Below are 16,420 nucleotides of genomic sequence, written 5' to 3' on the forward strand. Positions count from 1 at the left end.
AAAAGTCAACACCTAAATTAAAAGTAAACAAACAGTATTTAACTTTCCCTTAACCAAAAAAAAATAACAATAAAACAGAACAGCTTTCAGGAGCAAGCCAACTTTTTTCATTAAAAAAAAAAAAAAAAAGACAAAACCAGCCTGCTGTCCTTTTAATACTACTGAAGGACAACGAATACCTTTCTTTAGCTTATTAAAATAAGCATAAAAACAAACTACATACTAATAACAGCTTGCATAGAAACATTTTGTTTTGTGCTTTGTGCAAATCTTACTAAATAAGGCATGCTTAAGAGCTTAGGAAGCAATGCAGTAGTGATCAAAGAATGCTGAGAAACTGCAAGGAAAATTCCAGGCAGTCTGCAAGTCCACATCCACTTACACAGTTCATTTGACTTCAAAGACCAACAGCTGATAGCTGCAGATCTGTCTGCAACAGAAGGCAACATGGTATGTCTAGGGTCCAGCACCTGCTAGTCATGGGTTTAATACACATAAGATCACTTGAATTCAAAAAACCTGAGCTGCTAGTTAAAAAGAGGGCTTCAGATGGGGATTGCTAAGAACCCCATTTCAGGGAAAAGGAAGGGAAGGGGGGAAGAGGACAAAGACGTGAAGAAGCACAACCCTTCACATAAAGGGGTTTTGTGCAGATTTTGTGTATATTTTTATACCCTGAACTGTCCCCATGGACAAACTGTCTTCTAATAAGGTATCCAGAAGAGTATTTCTGGAACAGAAAAAGCTAAAACGTTTGCCTCAGCCAACCTACAAGTGTATATTGCAAAAATTCAGCAGGAATCGGTGACACTGAAGAAGGGTGACTGTGTAAAGAGGAGGAGGTGAAGCAGGAAGCTGCAGTAAGAGCAGTATCAGAAATCTCTCAAATAAGTTATGTAGCACAGAGGGAAATTATAAGGCCATAATATAAGGTAACGTGGGAATAACATTTTTGCCTCCTTCTTTCCACCTCCAAATCAAGTATTTTTCAGGAAATATTGAAGTACCACCTTCTTTTGTAAGCAGCTTTGCATTTAAAATCTTTTTTAAACTCCAAAAAGCTTTTTTAAAAACACATTTAAAAAACACCACTAATAATAATCCTCGAAGTCCCCCAGTATTTTGTAACATAAAACAGAATGTTCCTGAGCAAGAGCTGCCAGCTCCTTCAGGAACTCTGGGAAAAGGGCAGCTGCGAGGACGGCATTCCTCACGTGCGCAGGAAGGCTGGGATGAGCCAGGCCTTTCTTTCCTTTATGTCCCAGGAAAGGCTGGAGTACAGCCGGGTAAGCTTCAGAGAGGTTCCTTCCTTTCCCCACGTTGCTGCTGTGCTGGACGTTACCTAAAGTCAGGAAGAGAGCAGAGGAGAGGAAAGAAAAATAATAATAAGCCCCCCCCGCCCCCGACTCAGCAGATTAAGCACACACAGTATTTGTGCAGTGTCCAAATCCAGTTTACAAGGGCTGTGTTCAGAGCTGTAGTTTGTAGTACCCAGACCGTGCAGGGAGACACTCCACTAATCCAACATTTTAAAGTTCTGCGTGGCCTGATTCTATTGCATTTTTTATTAGCTATCTTTCCCCAGGTTATATATTATTCAGTTCCAGTTCCGATGAGAGAAATATGTGGGCAGAAGAGGAGTCAAGGGAAAGAGTAATATGGATTTACCTTATGAAATAGCAGATAATATCTACCCATCTAGACCCAGCACGGTTGTCTCAATTTAAATGATACTGTGCTCTAGCCCTCCTCCAGATCAAAATAGCTTTTGGACTTCACTTCTCTCTCTCTTTCTCTATCCTCTCCCCATGAATCATCACGTAAATGGGTTTGAGGCCAAGCTATCACATTGCCATGGGAGTTTGAAGCAAGCTAGAAACTAAGGGGAAAAAATGTTTGAAAATTTGATTTTTCTACAGCTGTAGGCCCCAGTAACTGCACTTACCTTTAACTCCCTGTAAAGCAACTAAGCATTAAAAAAAGAGCAAGTGAAAACCACCGTGTGCTCTGCTATATGATCTCTGCTGCCAGAGTTCAGAGGATCAGGGCTCAAGCATCAGAACGCATGGAATTACAGTGACAGCAGCACTTAACTTTCAATCAATGCTCCTTGTTTCAACCTGAAGCAGAACTCCATTTTAATTAGATGATAATTAATTTAGTGAAACTAAAAAGGTGACAAAATTTAACACTGATGGAAATAAATACTTTACAAAGAAAAATTAACCTGCAGAACTCACTGCCACAAGATGTCATTGAGGCCAGAAGCGGAGACAGATGAAACCCTCTCTAACTTACAAGTGGATATCCTCATGAGCTGTGTAAGTAAATCATTAAAAAAAAATAAAGGACTGTCATATTAACTCACATACTGCAGATAAGCCAAATGCCATGCTGCATTAAGAAGTAGGTTTCCCTTAAGTGCATGCGGTTTGTGTTAAAACAACTCCGTCTCAGGTTATACCACCCTTTTTCTGAAACCTCTCCAAGCAGCTAATGTGAGGACCTGTAGATGAACACCTCACCCGACGCAGCAGAGCAACCCCTCTGTCCCAACAGCTCTGCACTTTTGTTCCTTTTCCTGTAGTTCTCCTAAGGCACTATGGAATTACCATACACTTCCAAAGACTCGAAAGAAATTTTCATCTAATCATCTAACAAAGCTGTACTTTTCTTGAGTTTCAAAAAACCTTTCTAACTCCAGACTTATCAATCATTCATATTGTTATTCTACAAATTTCTGTCTACTAGAGAGTACATGAATTTCAGTTCTGTGGAAAATTCTGACTGTGGGAGGAAAAACAACTTAAATTATGAATTACAATGAAAAAGATAAAGTTTGAGCTTCCCTTGAAGCTTTTTTTTTTAGATTTTTCTAACATCAAAATGTTTCATAGTTAATATTTTAAGTTTTTTAAATAGTTCAGCTAATACAACCAGAATGCTAGTATACTGTCAAAGCTTTTCTTTTTTTTTTTTTTTTTTTAAAACTCTTCCCTTCCAAAAGCATAGAAATTGATACATTTCCCTAAAAAAAAAATTTATTTAGATTTAACTGCTTATTGGGAGGAAAAAAAAAGAAGAAATGAAAAGAAAGGAAAAAGCACAGAAGCTCGTCTAGGGACAAGAGATTCGATTTTTCTTTGACCAAGATTGTCCACTTCTTTCTAGGGTCAGGATGCAAACTGAATCATACAATTGAGAAAACCGAGAAATGAATACTCTGGAGATATGGTTAAAAATGCACTGAAAGAAGGGTAGAGCATTTCATATGGGATCTACATCATGACAGTTCTACATTTCTAACCAGAACCCAAGCTACTGTGTAAGGAAACCACATACTACTGCAAGCAGAAAATAACAAATCGTCCATTTCTGCTCGAACACTTTCAGAGACCACCACTGTCAAGGGAAACGAAATGCTCTGCAATATTGCAGTTTTACATTTGTGTTCCCCACTAAGTCTGGCTTCTGTTTTTCAGAGATGAATTCTGTAGCAGGCCAGTTATGCTCAGACCTGTAGAGAAAACTTTGGGGTTATTCACCACTTCCGTCTGGGTAAAAAACCCTCAGAGAACAGATAATTTGTGTGACGCTTAAAGGTGGCATTCAAGCTAATGCAAAGAACTCCTACGGGAGTGCCTATTTTTTTTTTTTTTTCCCATTTACCATTACTGCAGCAGTTCCTCCTTGTACTTCTTAATCAATGTAACGAACTACTGTGAGCTGATGGACTAGTGAGCCAACTTGCCCCAAGAATTATGGTTTGATTACTTGCATCACCAGTCTGGTTGGGAACTACGCCTGCAGTTATCCAGACATGTATTTATTCTCCATCTATTTTTCAAGAGGTGCCTTCTTTACAGGAGTTGCCACAACACAGAAGAAAATGTACCAACAGGGTGACTAAGCAGCCTTGTTTCAAATTCCTAAATAATGACCAGCATGAGTCAGCCTGGCAAATTCTCAAGCCCACAGAAGAAAACTGATGTAAAATTGGAAGTATAAACAAATGCCATTGGGAATGTGTTATATAAAAGTTCTTATTGCCAGCACCCGAAAAAAAGGACACTAAATGTGTCCTCCTAATCTCACCTCCCACATGCTAGCTACAATACCATCTAATTGTAAAGCTTTCTAATCTATGGCACCAGAATGCAGAACCTAAAACGCTACTGACATTTGCAATACACAGCTCCTTTACAGCAGGCACCTTCCACAAGACTAATTCTTCAAGAAGCAGCCTTGGCAAGATCATAATTTTACAGACCAGGTGTACTGCAAACCTTAGAAACACATACCACGCTGACTAGAAACTAGGTAAATTATTATTCAGAGCCTTGAAAAATGAAAACACATTAAAATGGCACATAAAAAGTCCTGCTTTCCACACCTCTGGAAATGCAAGAAAAGTATCAACATCTTTACAGAGGTATAGGCAGAATGGGGGATTATTAATGACCCTCAATGATGAGTAAGCAGACACCTATAAATGCAGCCTCTCTTGAACCCTGTTGCCGAGTCAGCTCTTGGATCACTGCGGTCACTGCTCTCAACAAACTTGACACGTTCCCATCATGTGGGAAGTTGGTTTTTAAGGGAAACCTGCACCCAACACTGCCTGCTCAGCAGCAAGCTGAGAACAAGCACATGCCCAGGGCAGGGCCCCAACTCTACCAGTTCCCTGCCTACGTCTGGGAAGTTCTTGGTTAGAATGTAAGATTTTTCATTTTGCTTATTTTCACTAGCTTCCCCCATGGCACTGTAAATGCTGGTAACTGTCAAGACAGGTGTAGCGTGCACTGTGCTTGAGAAGCAGCTGATGTCACAGAAGTCCCCTGGAAAGCTGGCTTCTGGGATGATACCTGTTTAACTCCTCAGGCTCTCAGAGTGTCCTGGCTTTTACACCCATCCACCCACCCACCCCGGTTTTTTGTTGTTGGGGTTTTTTTTGGTTTTCATTCAAGAAACCACATTCAACGTTTTCTGGCTAATATCTATTTCCTTCAGTAGTAGCCCAAACCATGATATGAAGCCTTATTCAATTGTTGCAGAAACCAATTCATTGTGGACTTCTGTCCTCCCTAACATTTATCAAAAAAGAACCAATGACCAGCTGAAGGTCAGGCTAAAAATAAAATGAAATCATGTACATACGCCAGCTCACCTCATGCCTTGAAAGCAAGTTTGTTTACAGCCAAACTGACAGCGAGCCAGGAGCTGATTTTGTTACTCCTTTAAACAGACATTTTCTGTAGCAAACAAAAGCTTCTAAAGAGCAAAGAATATCCAAGTAGATCCATATACTGTGGCCTACTGAGCATCATCAGTTTAAAGTCAGAAGGGTACATCTGGTTAATGAGATTCACATCGCACCACCTACTTTTAATCATTCTGTAGAAAATGAGGAGGTAGCTGGTGAGTCATTCCATCCAGCACTCCTCCGAGTGGGGCTAACATTTTACCTTTGGTTAGCAATTCCTCCGCAGCATCAGACATGTCCACACGAAAAAGCAAGTACTGTTGGGCCTCCAGGAGAAGACCTGGGAAGTCTTTTTCAATTGAAGCAAAATGTTCAATTTTATTTTTCACAGATGCCAGCACCTGCCAAAACACCAGTAACAATTACTCCTTCCTCCCTTGCTCCCAGTGCAGCCACAGACTGAATACTCAGGCTTTGTCTAGCTGCATTAAAACAGAGTTAAAGTTATGGTCATACAGAATTTCCAGTTCTTTGCACAAATGCAATTAAAACATCAAAACGAGATGAGAGGCTCTCAGACCAGTGGGAAAGCAACAGGTGGAACTGAAAAGAGCTAATGTAAGGTTTAACAGGACACCAAAAATACTGTTCCAATAGGCATGATGAACACTTGTGGTCAAATACCTGATAAAGTGACCGCACGCTAGGCTGAAACACCATGTTGGTGTTGAGCAGAAAGGAGCGAAGAAGAGGCTGTGGATAACTTGCCAGCTGAGTAATAATCCCAATAAGCAGCAAATTTACATGCAAGGAATTCTCCAGCATGTTCTCCAGCTTTGACAACACTACGCTGATGAACGGTCCTGCAAGAAAAGAAGAAGGAACCAATGCTTTTGTTTTCACAGAAGAAAAATCCTAAGATCCGGGAAATAGGCATTTAAAAGGAATTTTCATCATCATAACCAGCCAAATTAGACCTCCCACATGCTCACTAAAGTCAGCAGGGAGAAAAAACAAACGGTATCTGAACAGACAAAATAGACTTAGAGGTTTTAAAAGCTTTCGTGAGTAGAAGCACTTCTGCTAGGTAGCCAATGAGGGTACATTAATGGCATATTTAACATGCATAACTATTCTACCTTACATCTGCCAACAAGGATTTAGCCTAGTGTGTTACAGTCTACTGTTCTATTCCCCTTGAAGTTAATTGGAATGGTACCACTAGCTTCAATGCAAACAGAATCTGCCCTTTTTACTCTTGTTGTGCCTTATTTCTGCGTAAGGACTGGGCGAAGTAAATTACAGCTAGCTTTCTTGTCTTATCAAAAAACTCTGGTGTTCTAAAGAAAATACGAAAATGCTACTCTAAACATAAAAATCAAGGCGTTTGATAGTTCACATCACAAGAAAAGGCATTTTCAGTACTGCAAAGTCACACAAAGCAGGGAAGACACTAAAAAAGATTTATACGCAAAATTATTGGTAGACGTAGGCTTTATCATATAAATGTCACCAATAAATAATAGCTTTAGTTTGTGTATTCACGCTGCAGGATAACCACTGAGGTACAGAAGCATTTACCATGAAAGTACATAAACCCTTAGTGCTTAAGCTAAAGAAAGCTTTGCAAGGCTGAGCATGACTTTAACAAAACACTACATATCGTTAGACGATACAGACGGTGAGATGCTCGAGGCAGTCTGTAAGAGTGACCTAATCACAAGTAAAGTCCTAGAAAGATCCCTCATCCCACACCCAGGCCCACCACACTATTCTGGCTGCGTAAAAGCCAGGGACACCACGCAGAATAATCCCTGGGTGACGCAGCTACTGCATTGCTAACTTTGAATATCCCACCCTAGTCCCTGGCACAAGATGCATGCCATGAGCATTTCTGCAGTCAAGAAGGTGGCCATAATCTGACCCCATTCCAGCTCCCCTCAGCTAGCAAATGTCTGCCATTCGAGCTACCTGGGCATAGTTTAGCCCAGTTTAATATGCCTGCTGTAAACTATGGCAGAGGCTAAAGCAATTCTGGGCCAGCGCAACAGTAAGGATCAAATCATAAGTGCCTACATTGCCACTTCACCTAATAGCACATCACTAAAGGCTGAAGTCTACCGAGTTTTACAGCGACCATGAGTACAAAGCAAGCACTCCCTCGAGACTCATCTACCATGGCTAATGCCAGCACAGCTCTACTCACAAGAGGAAAGGTAGGAGGGCCAGTGTTGACAAGACTTTATGTGGCTGCTACCTTTCAACCACCATGTCAGCCACCAGAGAGAAGGTTAGTATCACGTCCTGCAGGAATCCCCTCTGCCTGGGTACCCAATGGAGCAGCCCCAAAACCTTTTATGGAGATACAGTTTTTCCCATCCCAATATAATCTACTGCTTCCCCTCTCATGTTCATGGAGACATTTTCACAGAGCTCCTGAGGACCACAGTGCAGCGATAGCTCTACTGTATCAAGAGGGATTGCAGGAGAAGGAGTTGAGATACATCACTGTTTCTTTCCTCTAGGTCAGACTTCAAAGCTGGGTAGGTAAAGCTGAAGGTAGTACTTGTTACAAGTTCTGTGCACCACTGCAAGAGAGGTTACCAAGATGTTAAAAAATTTCTCAGTGGTAGAGTGAATTTTTCCCCCAAGAAATTATTGGAATGAGAATCAGAGGAACTAAGCAGAGTCTGCAAGCCTTGTAAGAAACGGCGTAAACAGATGGGAAGTCAAAAAATTGTTCCTTTCTTGACTGTGCATCTCTATGCAGCCATGAAGTCAAGCACTGATTGCAGGGCAGGGGAGGAATACAAATTCCTGTTCCTGAACACCACATTCTTGCTCAGGGGAATATTGGAATGACAGTGTCTAATGCTTTTAAATTGGACATAGATACCAACAGGACATTTTCTTCATAGATCCGTAGGCCTGAAGAGAGCATCTTTGCACTGCTGACACTTATTGGGTGTGGGAACCTCTGTCTGGTTATTTGATTCTGCAGAGAGAAGCCCCATCCCATGACAGAATCCCAAAACAGTGAAAGCAACAAGAAACCCTTATCACACACATCTACAAAAATAATATAGCATTCCAAATTAAATATGTTATTATATTTGAAAGACATTGCAATCTCAACATTTCTGAGGTATTTCTGTGAGCACCTCCTTACGTGCAATCACTGGGATCTGCATTAAAGCAAACAGCCTAAGAGTAAAGCATGTTGTGGAGGGGGAGCAAACAGCAAGGCTTTTTGTGGCGTGTTTTTTTTTGCTTTGTTTTGCTCAGTTGTGGGGGTTTTGTGGGTTTTTTGGGGGGGAGTTGGTTTCGGTGTGGGTTTTTTTGGATAAGAACAAATGGAGGGAGGGACTAGATGAAGAATGAAAGACAGGGACAACATTTTTGAGCTATATTTGACAGCAGATAATGGGAGACAGAAAGGTTTGAATGTGATTAGCTTCTGGTACAAGGAAATTGCCACCACAGCAATAACAGCAAATTGACTGAAAAACAGGCTGAATTTTTCAATTAAGAAACAGTGCCAGGCATGCTGGCCACGGCTGACCAGAAAGGGCTGCATTTCAATGGACACAAACACAGAATTACAGAATCAATCAGGTTGAAAGAGACCTCTGGGATCATCGAGTCCAACCATTGCCCTGACACCACGTCAACTAGACCATGCCACTAAGTGCCATGTCCAGTCTTTTTTTAAACACATCCAGAGATGGTGACTCCACCACCTCCCTGGGCAGCCCACTGGAATATCTAATGACCCTTTCTGAGAAGAGATTCTTCCTAATGTCCAACCTGAACCTGAACCCTGGCGAAGCTTGAGGCTATGTCCTCTTGTCACAAATGAATGTTTTCCCTCTCCGTTTAAATGAAAGAGAAGCCATCCTACAGAGGTTTTATTTTGGATGAGGAAACCTAGATACATTATTATTTTTTATTATTTGCATTACTGTGGTATCTAGGAGACCTAATTAAAGATCAGAAGCCTGCAGTGCAAGGAGCAGTACAAGTACAGCCTACTCTAACCTCCGGTAGCACTGTCATTCCTGAATGGCTTGGGCAGTCTGCAGAGAAGAGGTTTAAATTGCTGCCTGGCACAAGACAGAAAAGCACACCAACAGCGAGGGCAGACCTGACATGGGAGGAACAGGATGCCAGGGCAGAGCATGGAGACAGGCACGTACAGCCATGGCACCAGTGCTGCCACCTCGTGCTAAGATGTGAAATAGCAGAGACGAAAAAACTGGCAACGTGATACCACATCCATAGCATCAGAGACAAAAGCCACCAGAAAAACAAACTATTTAACTGGGCTCTGTATAGCAGAACAGTTACTCCAATCCCCTTTCAATTACAAAAGCTATCTCTAGAATGATGGAGCTCTGACATACAAACAACTCAAGATTTTAAACAATTACAAAAAAAAAAAGCAGCCAAAAAAACCCCCCGAGCAACCACCATTTGCTGTCACCACACTGATTGCTCTGCTCTGCTTTCATGTTGGATCTCTTTCACTTGCCTTGGACCAGTCTCAGCTATTTGGCCTATACCCTCTTTAGTGCCAGGACAGTTCCTTGCTCTATGCTTGTGCTGTGCACTGCAAAGTGTGATCTCATTTGGCCACCTTTAATCACCATGCCTTCCTGTATTTGGTATGTATGTAATTAACAGGACATTCTACCTGTAAATGGAGCACTCTGGCTCCTCGCAGCATACTTGGGAGAGACATCCTCCCTTGGTCCGAAGGGAGATGACATGTTTTCCACAGAAGGGGTGTCTGCTGAGAAATTCTCAAAGTCCTCCTCCTCTTCTGCAGGAGAGACAGGATCAGAAGTATCCAACTTCTGCTCCTCCAAGCTTGCACTGTTTGGATCCAGTTCCTTAATAATTTTGTCATACTGTGCAATGAAATCCTCACCATCTGTGCTCAGCAATCTTACACTTAAGTTACAATCTGCCTCTTGAGGAGAAAGCTTCAACTCTAAGTCTGGCTGTGGATCAATGTCAATCATTTTCTGGTTTATTTGTTCTTTCATTACACCTTGAGTCAAGCTTGAATTTCTCTTAGTGTGCTCATCCAAGTCCATATCCAGCTGGCTCTTTGCAAGAGGCCCATTGACTACAGTCTGGCTTTGGACCTCATGTTCTCTGGCTACATTGAAAGTTTTCTCCTTGGAGTTATCATCGTCTTGAGTATCCTTTTGGGCACATAACCTGTAAACCATAACATCATCCTGAAAGTCTGATTCCTCTATGTAAGATCCTTTGATGAGCATGATGGCATTTTTTTTCATTTCTTGAATGTGTTTTGGTGGCTCTGCAGGTAGCTGCCTCTCTGTGCTTCCCAGATCATTATACGGTTGCAGTGAGCTTACATCAGAACCGGGAGAAATCCCTGTGTCATAGCTATCATCCCATTCTAGCTCCAACTGCATCTTCTCACCGAATGGAGTTACTTGAGAGGAGCTACACATGCTAGGTGTCCTTTGCTGGAGCCGAAACATGGGGTATTCCACAACTGTACTGTTCTCCTCAGCAAGCGTTTGGATAAAGGTGTCTGGATCGGGGTTTACTCCGTCATACAAGGCAGACCAAACCTTACAATCTTTCAGACACTGGAGGATGGCTTCTTGAGCTTCCGCCAGGTACTGCAAGTAGCTGATGTCCACAGCTCTTCCATATTCCACAATGCAAGTAGATTCAGAAGAGTGTCTACCAGAATCTGAAAGTAAAGAAGATTACTCATACCATGACAAAATAAAGCAACCCAAAAGTTCTCTAGCAGGGGAGCCACTAAGACATGGCAGGTAGAATCTTTAGTCCCAATCATCCAATAAGGCAGGAAGATCAAAACATAAAGATTAAGAGATTTGCTCATAAACATATGTGACTTGTTCATATTGCCAAGACAGAGCTATAACTCAAGATTTCTGAGACACCAGCCCGTATTCAAACCTTAAAACAACAGCGACCACTCTGAAGCAGCAAGAGTTGCAGTCCTCTATCTGTATGTTACTCTCATAAATGCATATTCAAGTTGGATAGCTGTTAAAATAAGGTTTCAATAGACCTGGACACATGGAAGGAATTAAATAAGATTTCCAGTCCAGGCTTGCCCAGTTTATTGTTGCCCACCACATTTCCTCCCCCTCCCATCGTTCCCCACCTCCTCCCATGAGCCGCTGCCAAATCAAACTCAGTTCATTATCTGGTCTTCCCCTGAGCACCAATTACCTTTAGTTTGTGCTGCTTTTGTCCATAGAATATAATCTTTTCCTTGGCTTTCAAGTGTCAAGGTGATCCCAGTGGAGCAGCAGACTGGTGTCAGGGCAAGCAGTTTTGCAGCAGATACAGAATAGCAGTCTCTCTCTTTCACAGCCCACCGCTGGCTCAACATCATGTGGTTACATGGGATCAGATACCTGGAACAGCAGTGTCTAGCATTACTTCATCACCCTTTCATGTTAGAGAAAGCAACAACATACAAAGTTCCCTTCCCACCTTCCTGCCCTCTCCAAGTTAAAAGAAACAGTAATAATAATCTTGACAGTGATCCATATTCTAAACCTCTCAAGACCATGAAACACTGACTCTTTATATTGTGAAGCTATGGTTTGATGAGGAACTGTCAAGACGAGTAGAGACAGGAGATTAGTTGCATCAGAATGGGGAAGTGAACAATCCTTTGCAGGACAGAGCAAACTTGCTGTAAGAAGGGATGGAGGAAGCATGGGATGGGCAGACATCAAAGGCCAGCAAAGTGGTTTGGTCACACTATGAATGAGTTTGGTCTCAGAATCCTTAATTTATTTGTTTTCCTGGAAAATCCAGAGAGAAACAGTTTATATGTGTCAGGCAAGCAGCCAGCAAGAAGGAGGGAAGGGTCATCAAGGTGTTCTACAGCACGAGATAAAGACTGAGATCTCAGGCAGAGGAGGGAATAAGCTACGAGGAGTACAAGGAATAGAGGAAGCACAGTCTCATCTTGAACTTCTTTAGAGCACTTCTGTTCAATTTTTTTAAGAGCGCTTTATTAAGAGCCTCAGTGTTAACTGGACTGATGTCTTGCCATTTAAAATGCAAACAAATTCTAAAGGATTCCCTAAATAAACAAAAAGAAGATTAAATACAGCACTCTACTGCTGCTAGAGTGGCAACGTACTTGAGGTCACAGAAGTCCTAACAGCATTCCCAGGCACAACACCCAGAGCTATAGGGAATTTCACCTTAATGCCTGTGGTGGAGGGACAAACAGTATCTGAAATGTTCATGTGGTCTACGGTGCTAAAAGCCCAATTTAGTTACACCAATATTTCCAAATAAATAATCAATTCTTATCTAATAAACACACCAAAATTATAAGTGAGTATTCTGAAGCAACACATAGAACTATCAGTTAAAAGCAAAATTAACCAATGCATTCAGGAACCTGAAGTATTCTCAGTGAGAGAGGAATCAGAGGTAGAAAACAACAAGAAGGAAGGTGAAAGCTGCAAACAAGTACATAGCTCTGTATCACAGTGTATAAAACACTAGAGAAAACATACAGGAGAAAAGAATTATACGTTTAGAAGCAGGGAATAAGCAGTTTGGAGGTGATAAATATATTCTTAGCTTCTCTTCTCTCACTTTTACAAAAATAAATCACAAGAAACATCTCTTGCTCCTGAAGATCACAGGACGTAAATCACACTTCTTCAGGTCTGGTAGACTTTTGTCAGGACCATAAATATTCTTATCTCTGTAGTTTCCTGGATTTCTGCTGCCCTGGAGAACTCTCATCCAGCTCTGCATCCATAGGCAGAGACTGTATGTCCGAGAATTAGGATGAAGAGTGGAAAAAGGAGTTTGGGCTTTACCTTAAAACTAGCTGTAACATCACATCTTCACAATGCAAGCCAATGAGTGTTCTGAACAATGCCAAGGAGACCACACAGAGCTGGAAAATGATAAACGTTGTCAGTTTTTCATCTGGAAATTGTACCTTTCCAATCTTCCCTGCATACTACATTACAAAATGGCTCTGCCAGAACATCATGCTTTATAAGACACTGTTAGTATGATATTTCATTTTGTCAGCACCCCTATGGGATTTTTTTTAAAGTTGTCTAGAGCTATACACATAACATGTTACATTTTAACAAAATACAATCTAGAATTTTCCTTCAAATAAGCTATTCTAAAAAAGCCGTAGTTTACTAGTCTTTAATATTATTCAAATTTATTAATTTAATTTAACTTAGCATTAAGTGAACCCTGTAACTTCCAAGACAGTGTGTTAGGTTTTACCTCTGACATAGAATTTGAACCAACTAAAGGTCTTTTCCGAAAGAAAAGTTGTAAAGCACCTGAGGTTTCTGTTGCTTGAAGTACAAGGAATGATTAGTATTCTACACATTAAGAAGCTGAATGCTTCTATACATATAGCTTAATGTACTGACACAGACCAGGACTAAACAAGTCAGTTTTATCAGAATCTACTCCATATGGAGTGCTCACAATCCCTCCACTACAGGTCACTTGAATGTCTGGGAACCATAGCAAGGCATGAAGTTCCTTTCTGTGAGACAAGAAGAAAGGAAAGAAAAATTGGATTCCTCGTTGGAATTGCATGCTTGCCTTTTTGGCAAAGGTGTACCCATAACTAGGTATTTCAGTAGTCACACTCAGCAGAGAGAAAAATCATACCCATTCTGTGATGGTCATCTCACTTTCATAGTGGCTTTAGGACAGGCTGGAAACATGGACTTCTACGGGCTTTTTTGATCACTAATTAGACATACAACACTTTCAAAGCTACCGTACATTTCTACCTGCCAGATGCTTACCAGACCGCACAGTTATGTCCAGCATAGTAGAAGCATGAGCTGTAAGCTTTCACTGGTTTTCATGGACCACAGCACCATCATCTCCCTGCCTCTTAATGCATGTTTCCTTGGGCACATTCTCCTGCACTGCTCTCTCCTAGAAACAGTATCTCACAGCTGGCTTAGACTCCAGGACCAGGATGACTCTTGTGACAATTATTTAGCATAAGTTGACCCTTTGAGAGAGTTTCAAGTCAGTATTTAAATCTTGCCTCTCCCTATACTAATTATATAGACTCAAATAATTAATATATGAAATTAATTGCACTTTGCAGTAGCTAACAAAAGAAACAGATTAGGACAAAATAAGAAAAAAGCTACAGATATTTCTCTATGTCTTTTTTTTCAGTCACTGAACATCCTTTGTAATTCATTCAGGATTAAATCTAACATACTTCCTGGGCATGGCTTCTCCTCCACACCATGGAATTTCTTTCTCTTCTCTGCAGTCACCTCCCTTACTCCCACTGTTAAAATGCTTTATTCTAGCTCTGCAGCAGCACATTGCTATGTTCCTCTCTCCAGCCCATGCTTTCTCAAGAATGTCAACTTAAAGACTCTTTGTTTCACTATTTCCAGTTCTCTCTTTCAGATGAGTGACTCAGCTCCCCTACAATATTATTGACTGCCCATGGTGACCAAGACCAGATAAATGCATCTATTTCTTGAAAAATATCTATACATATATGTATTTTCCTTTACTTCGTAGCTGTATCTGTGGAACAGTTAAACAGTAAAATTAAGTGAACCTCTCTTGATAGCCTCTGAAAAGCAAAAGTTTGTTTGATTGCCTTCCCTAGTTTGGTCATTGAACTAACACCCAGAGAAGAACAAGAGAAAGGCAAAAAGCAGAGAGAAGAGAACCAGGGCATGCTCGTGAGCTGGCTTGCAGTGAAGCAAAGTGGAGCTCAAACTTGTTTCCCCTGCCAGCACTGTCCACTGCTTGTACTAGGAGCCAACAGGAAGGTGAGAATTAGTCCAAGACCTCATGTCTGCAGAAGCAGATGGAGAAAGTAAAAGGGAAGAGAAGAAGCAATAACCACAACTGGAGTTCTTAATAGGAATAGGAGTTGAAGAGCTTCACAACAAGCTTTTGGAAGAAGCCAGATCCTTGCATGAAAGCTGTGTTTTAGGCCAGGGACAGAGGGAAATTCTCTGAGAGCCAAGTCTAACTTTTCTTCATACCATGAAAGTTCAAAAAAACTGCTACTGCCTTAAATTTTCCTGTATTTAGGAAATTTCAGTTTATAGGGAAACATATCTCATTTGTCTTTGCAACCATATTGCAAACTAGGAACCATCTGAATAAGTAAAGCCAGTCTATTTTTGTATTTTGTAAAAAGAAAAGATCTAATATATGCCTAGGAGACAGAGAGGATAGTATTTTTACAAGTCCTTTTGGCCACCTGTCTGTACATAAGTTTAACCCTGTGAATTGTTAATAAGTATTTTCATCAATAATAACGTATGCAGCTTTTGTGCTACAGAAACACAAGAGGCTGCAGATCTGGCTTTTGCACTTGGCCACACTCGACTGCGGGAAACTCATGTAGCATCACAGAACCATTTTGGCTGAGATCCTGAGTTGCTCAGGGCTGCAGAATTCTTTACAATTCCCATCTCGTTTGCCTATGGAACAGTAATTAATGATTAGCAGAGACAACAGCATTTGCATTTTTGTCAACAGAAGCTGTTTCAGTTTTCAGAGTTAATCCATCTTAGAGATGCAGTAACAGCAGCATATATTCGTATCTTTGTGCACTCACATTTCAAAACAAATTTCAGATGAAGCTACTGTCCCTAATACACAAATTTAATGCACATGCTGGTGTTCTGGCTTCTCTTGTACCTGCACTAAAACAACATTCTTTATTTCATCCATGAAGCTGTGCATCACACAAGATTCAGCCAAGACTGCCCGCTAAGCAAGGCTCAGAAGGGTAGTCCAGTGCAACAAGTAGTCATTTTCCTGCTGGAAGATCCAACTGTTAGCAAAGGCAACTCTACTATTATCTCTGTCAGCTAGCTCTCCAGCCACTGTGGTGCATTGTGCCTAGGCTGAGAAGGGGCTCACTGCAAATTTGAGATAAACCTTACTACACAGAGGAGTGAAGGCAAAGAAAAGGAAGCAGCAATCTGATCACTTGAGCAAGAAAGCGCCTTCTTTTAATCAAAGAAGAAAGCAGGCAACATCACAGTTAGGCAAACACGCTACAACAATACAGACTTGATTCCTGAGAAATATATTGGCAATACTGCAATTCACAACTTGGAGCAATTTGGAGACATCCTTATAGGGCTCCCATCACCTCCCACAAGGACTATTTGAAAATGCTTG

At 41.1% G+C, this 16,420-nt stretch overlaps 1 protein-coding gene across 1 annotated transcript in view; it reads right to left on the reverse strand.

Moving 5' to 3' along the window:
* Positions 1-1,091: 1,091 nt before the first annotated feature.
* Positions 1,092-16,420, reverse strand: part of FHIP1A (FHF complex subunit HOOK interacting protein 1A) — a 39,533-nt gene continuing 24,204 nt past the window's right edge. The window contains exons 6-11 of the mRNA XM_068404021.1: positions 13,075-13,154; positions 11,450-11,637; positions 9,897-10,937; positions 5,888-6,066; positions 5,466-5,604; positions 1,092-1,342 (exon numbers count right to left, since the gene is read on the reverse strand). Coding sequence (XP_068260122.1) covers positions 1,092-1,342; positions 5,466-5,604; positions 5,888-6,066; positions 9,897-10,937; positions 11,450-11,637; positions 13,075-13,154 — 1,878 coding nt within the window. The remainder of the gene's footprint in view (positions 1,343-5,465; positions 5,605-5,887; positions 6,067-9,896; positions 10,938-11,449; positions 11,638-13,074; positions 13,155-16,420) is intronic.

Source organism: Nyctibius grandis, chromosome 6, assembly GCF_013368605.1.
Source record: "Nyctibius grandis isolate bNycGra1 chromosome 6, bNycGra1.pri, whole genome shotgun sequence".
Taxonomy (NCBI): domain Eukaryota; kingdom Metazoa; phylum Chordata; class Aves; order Nyctibiiformes; family Nyctibiidae; genus Nyctibius; species Nyctibius grandis.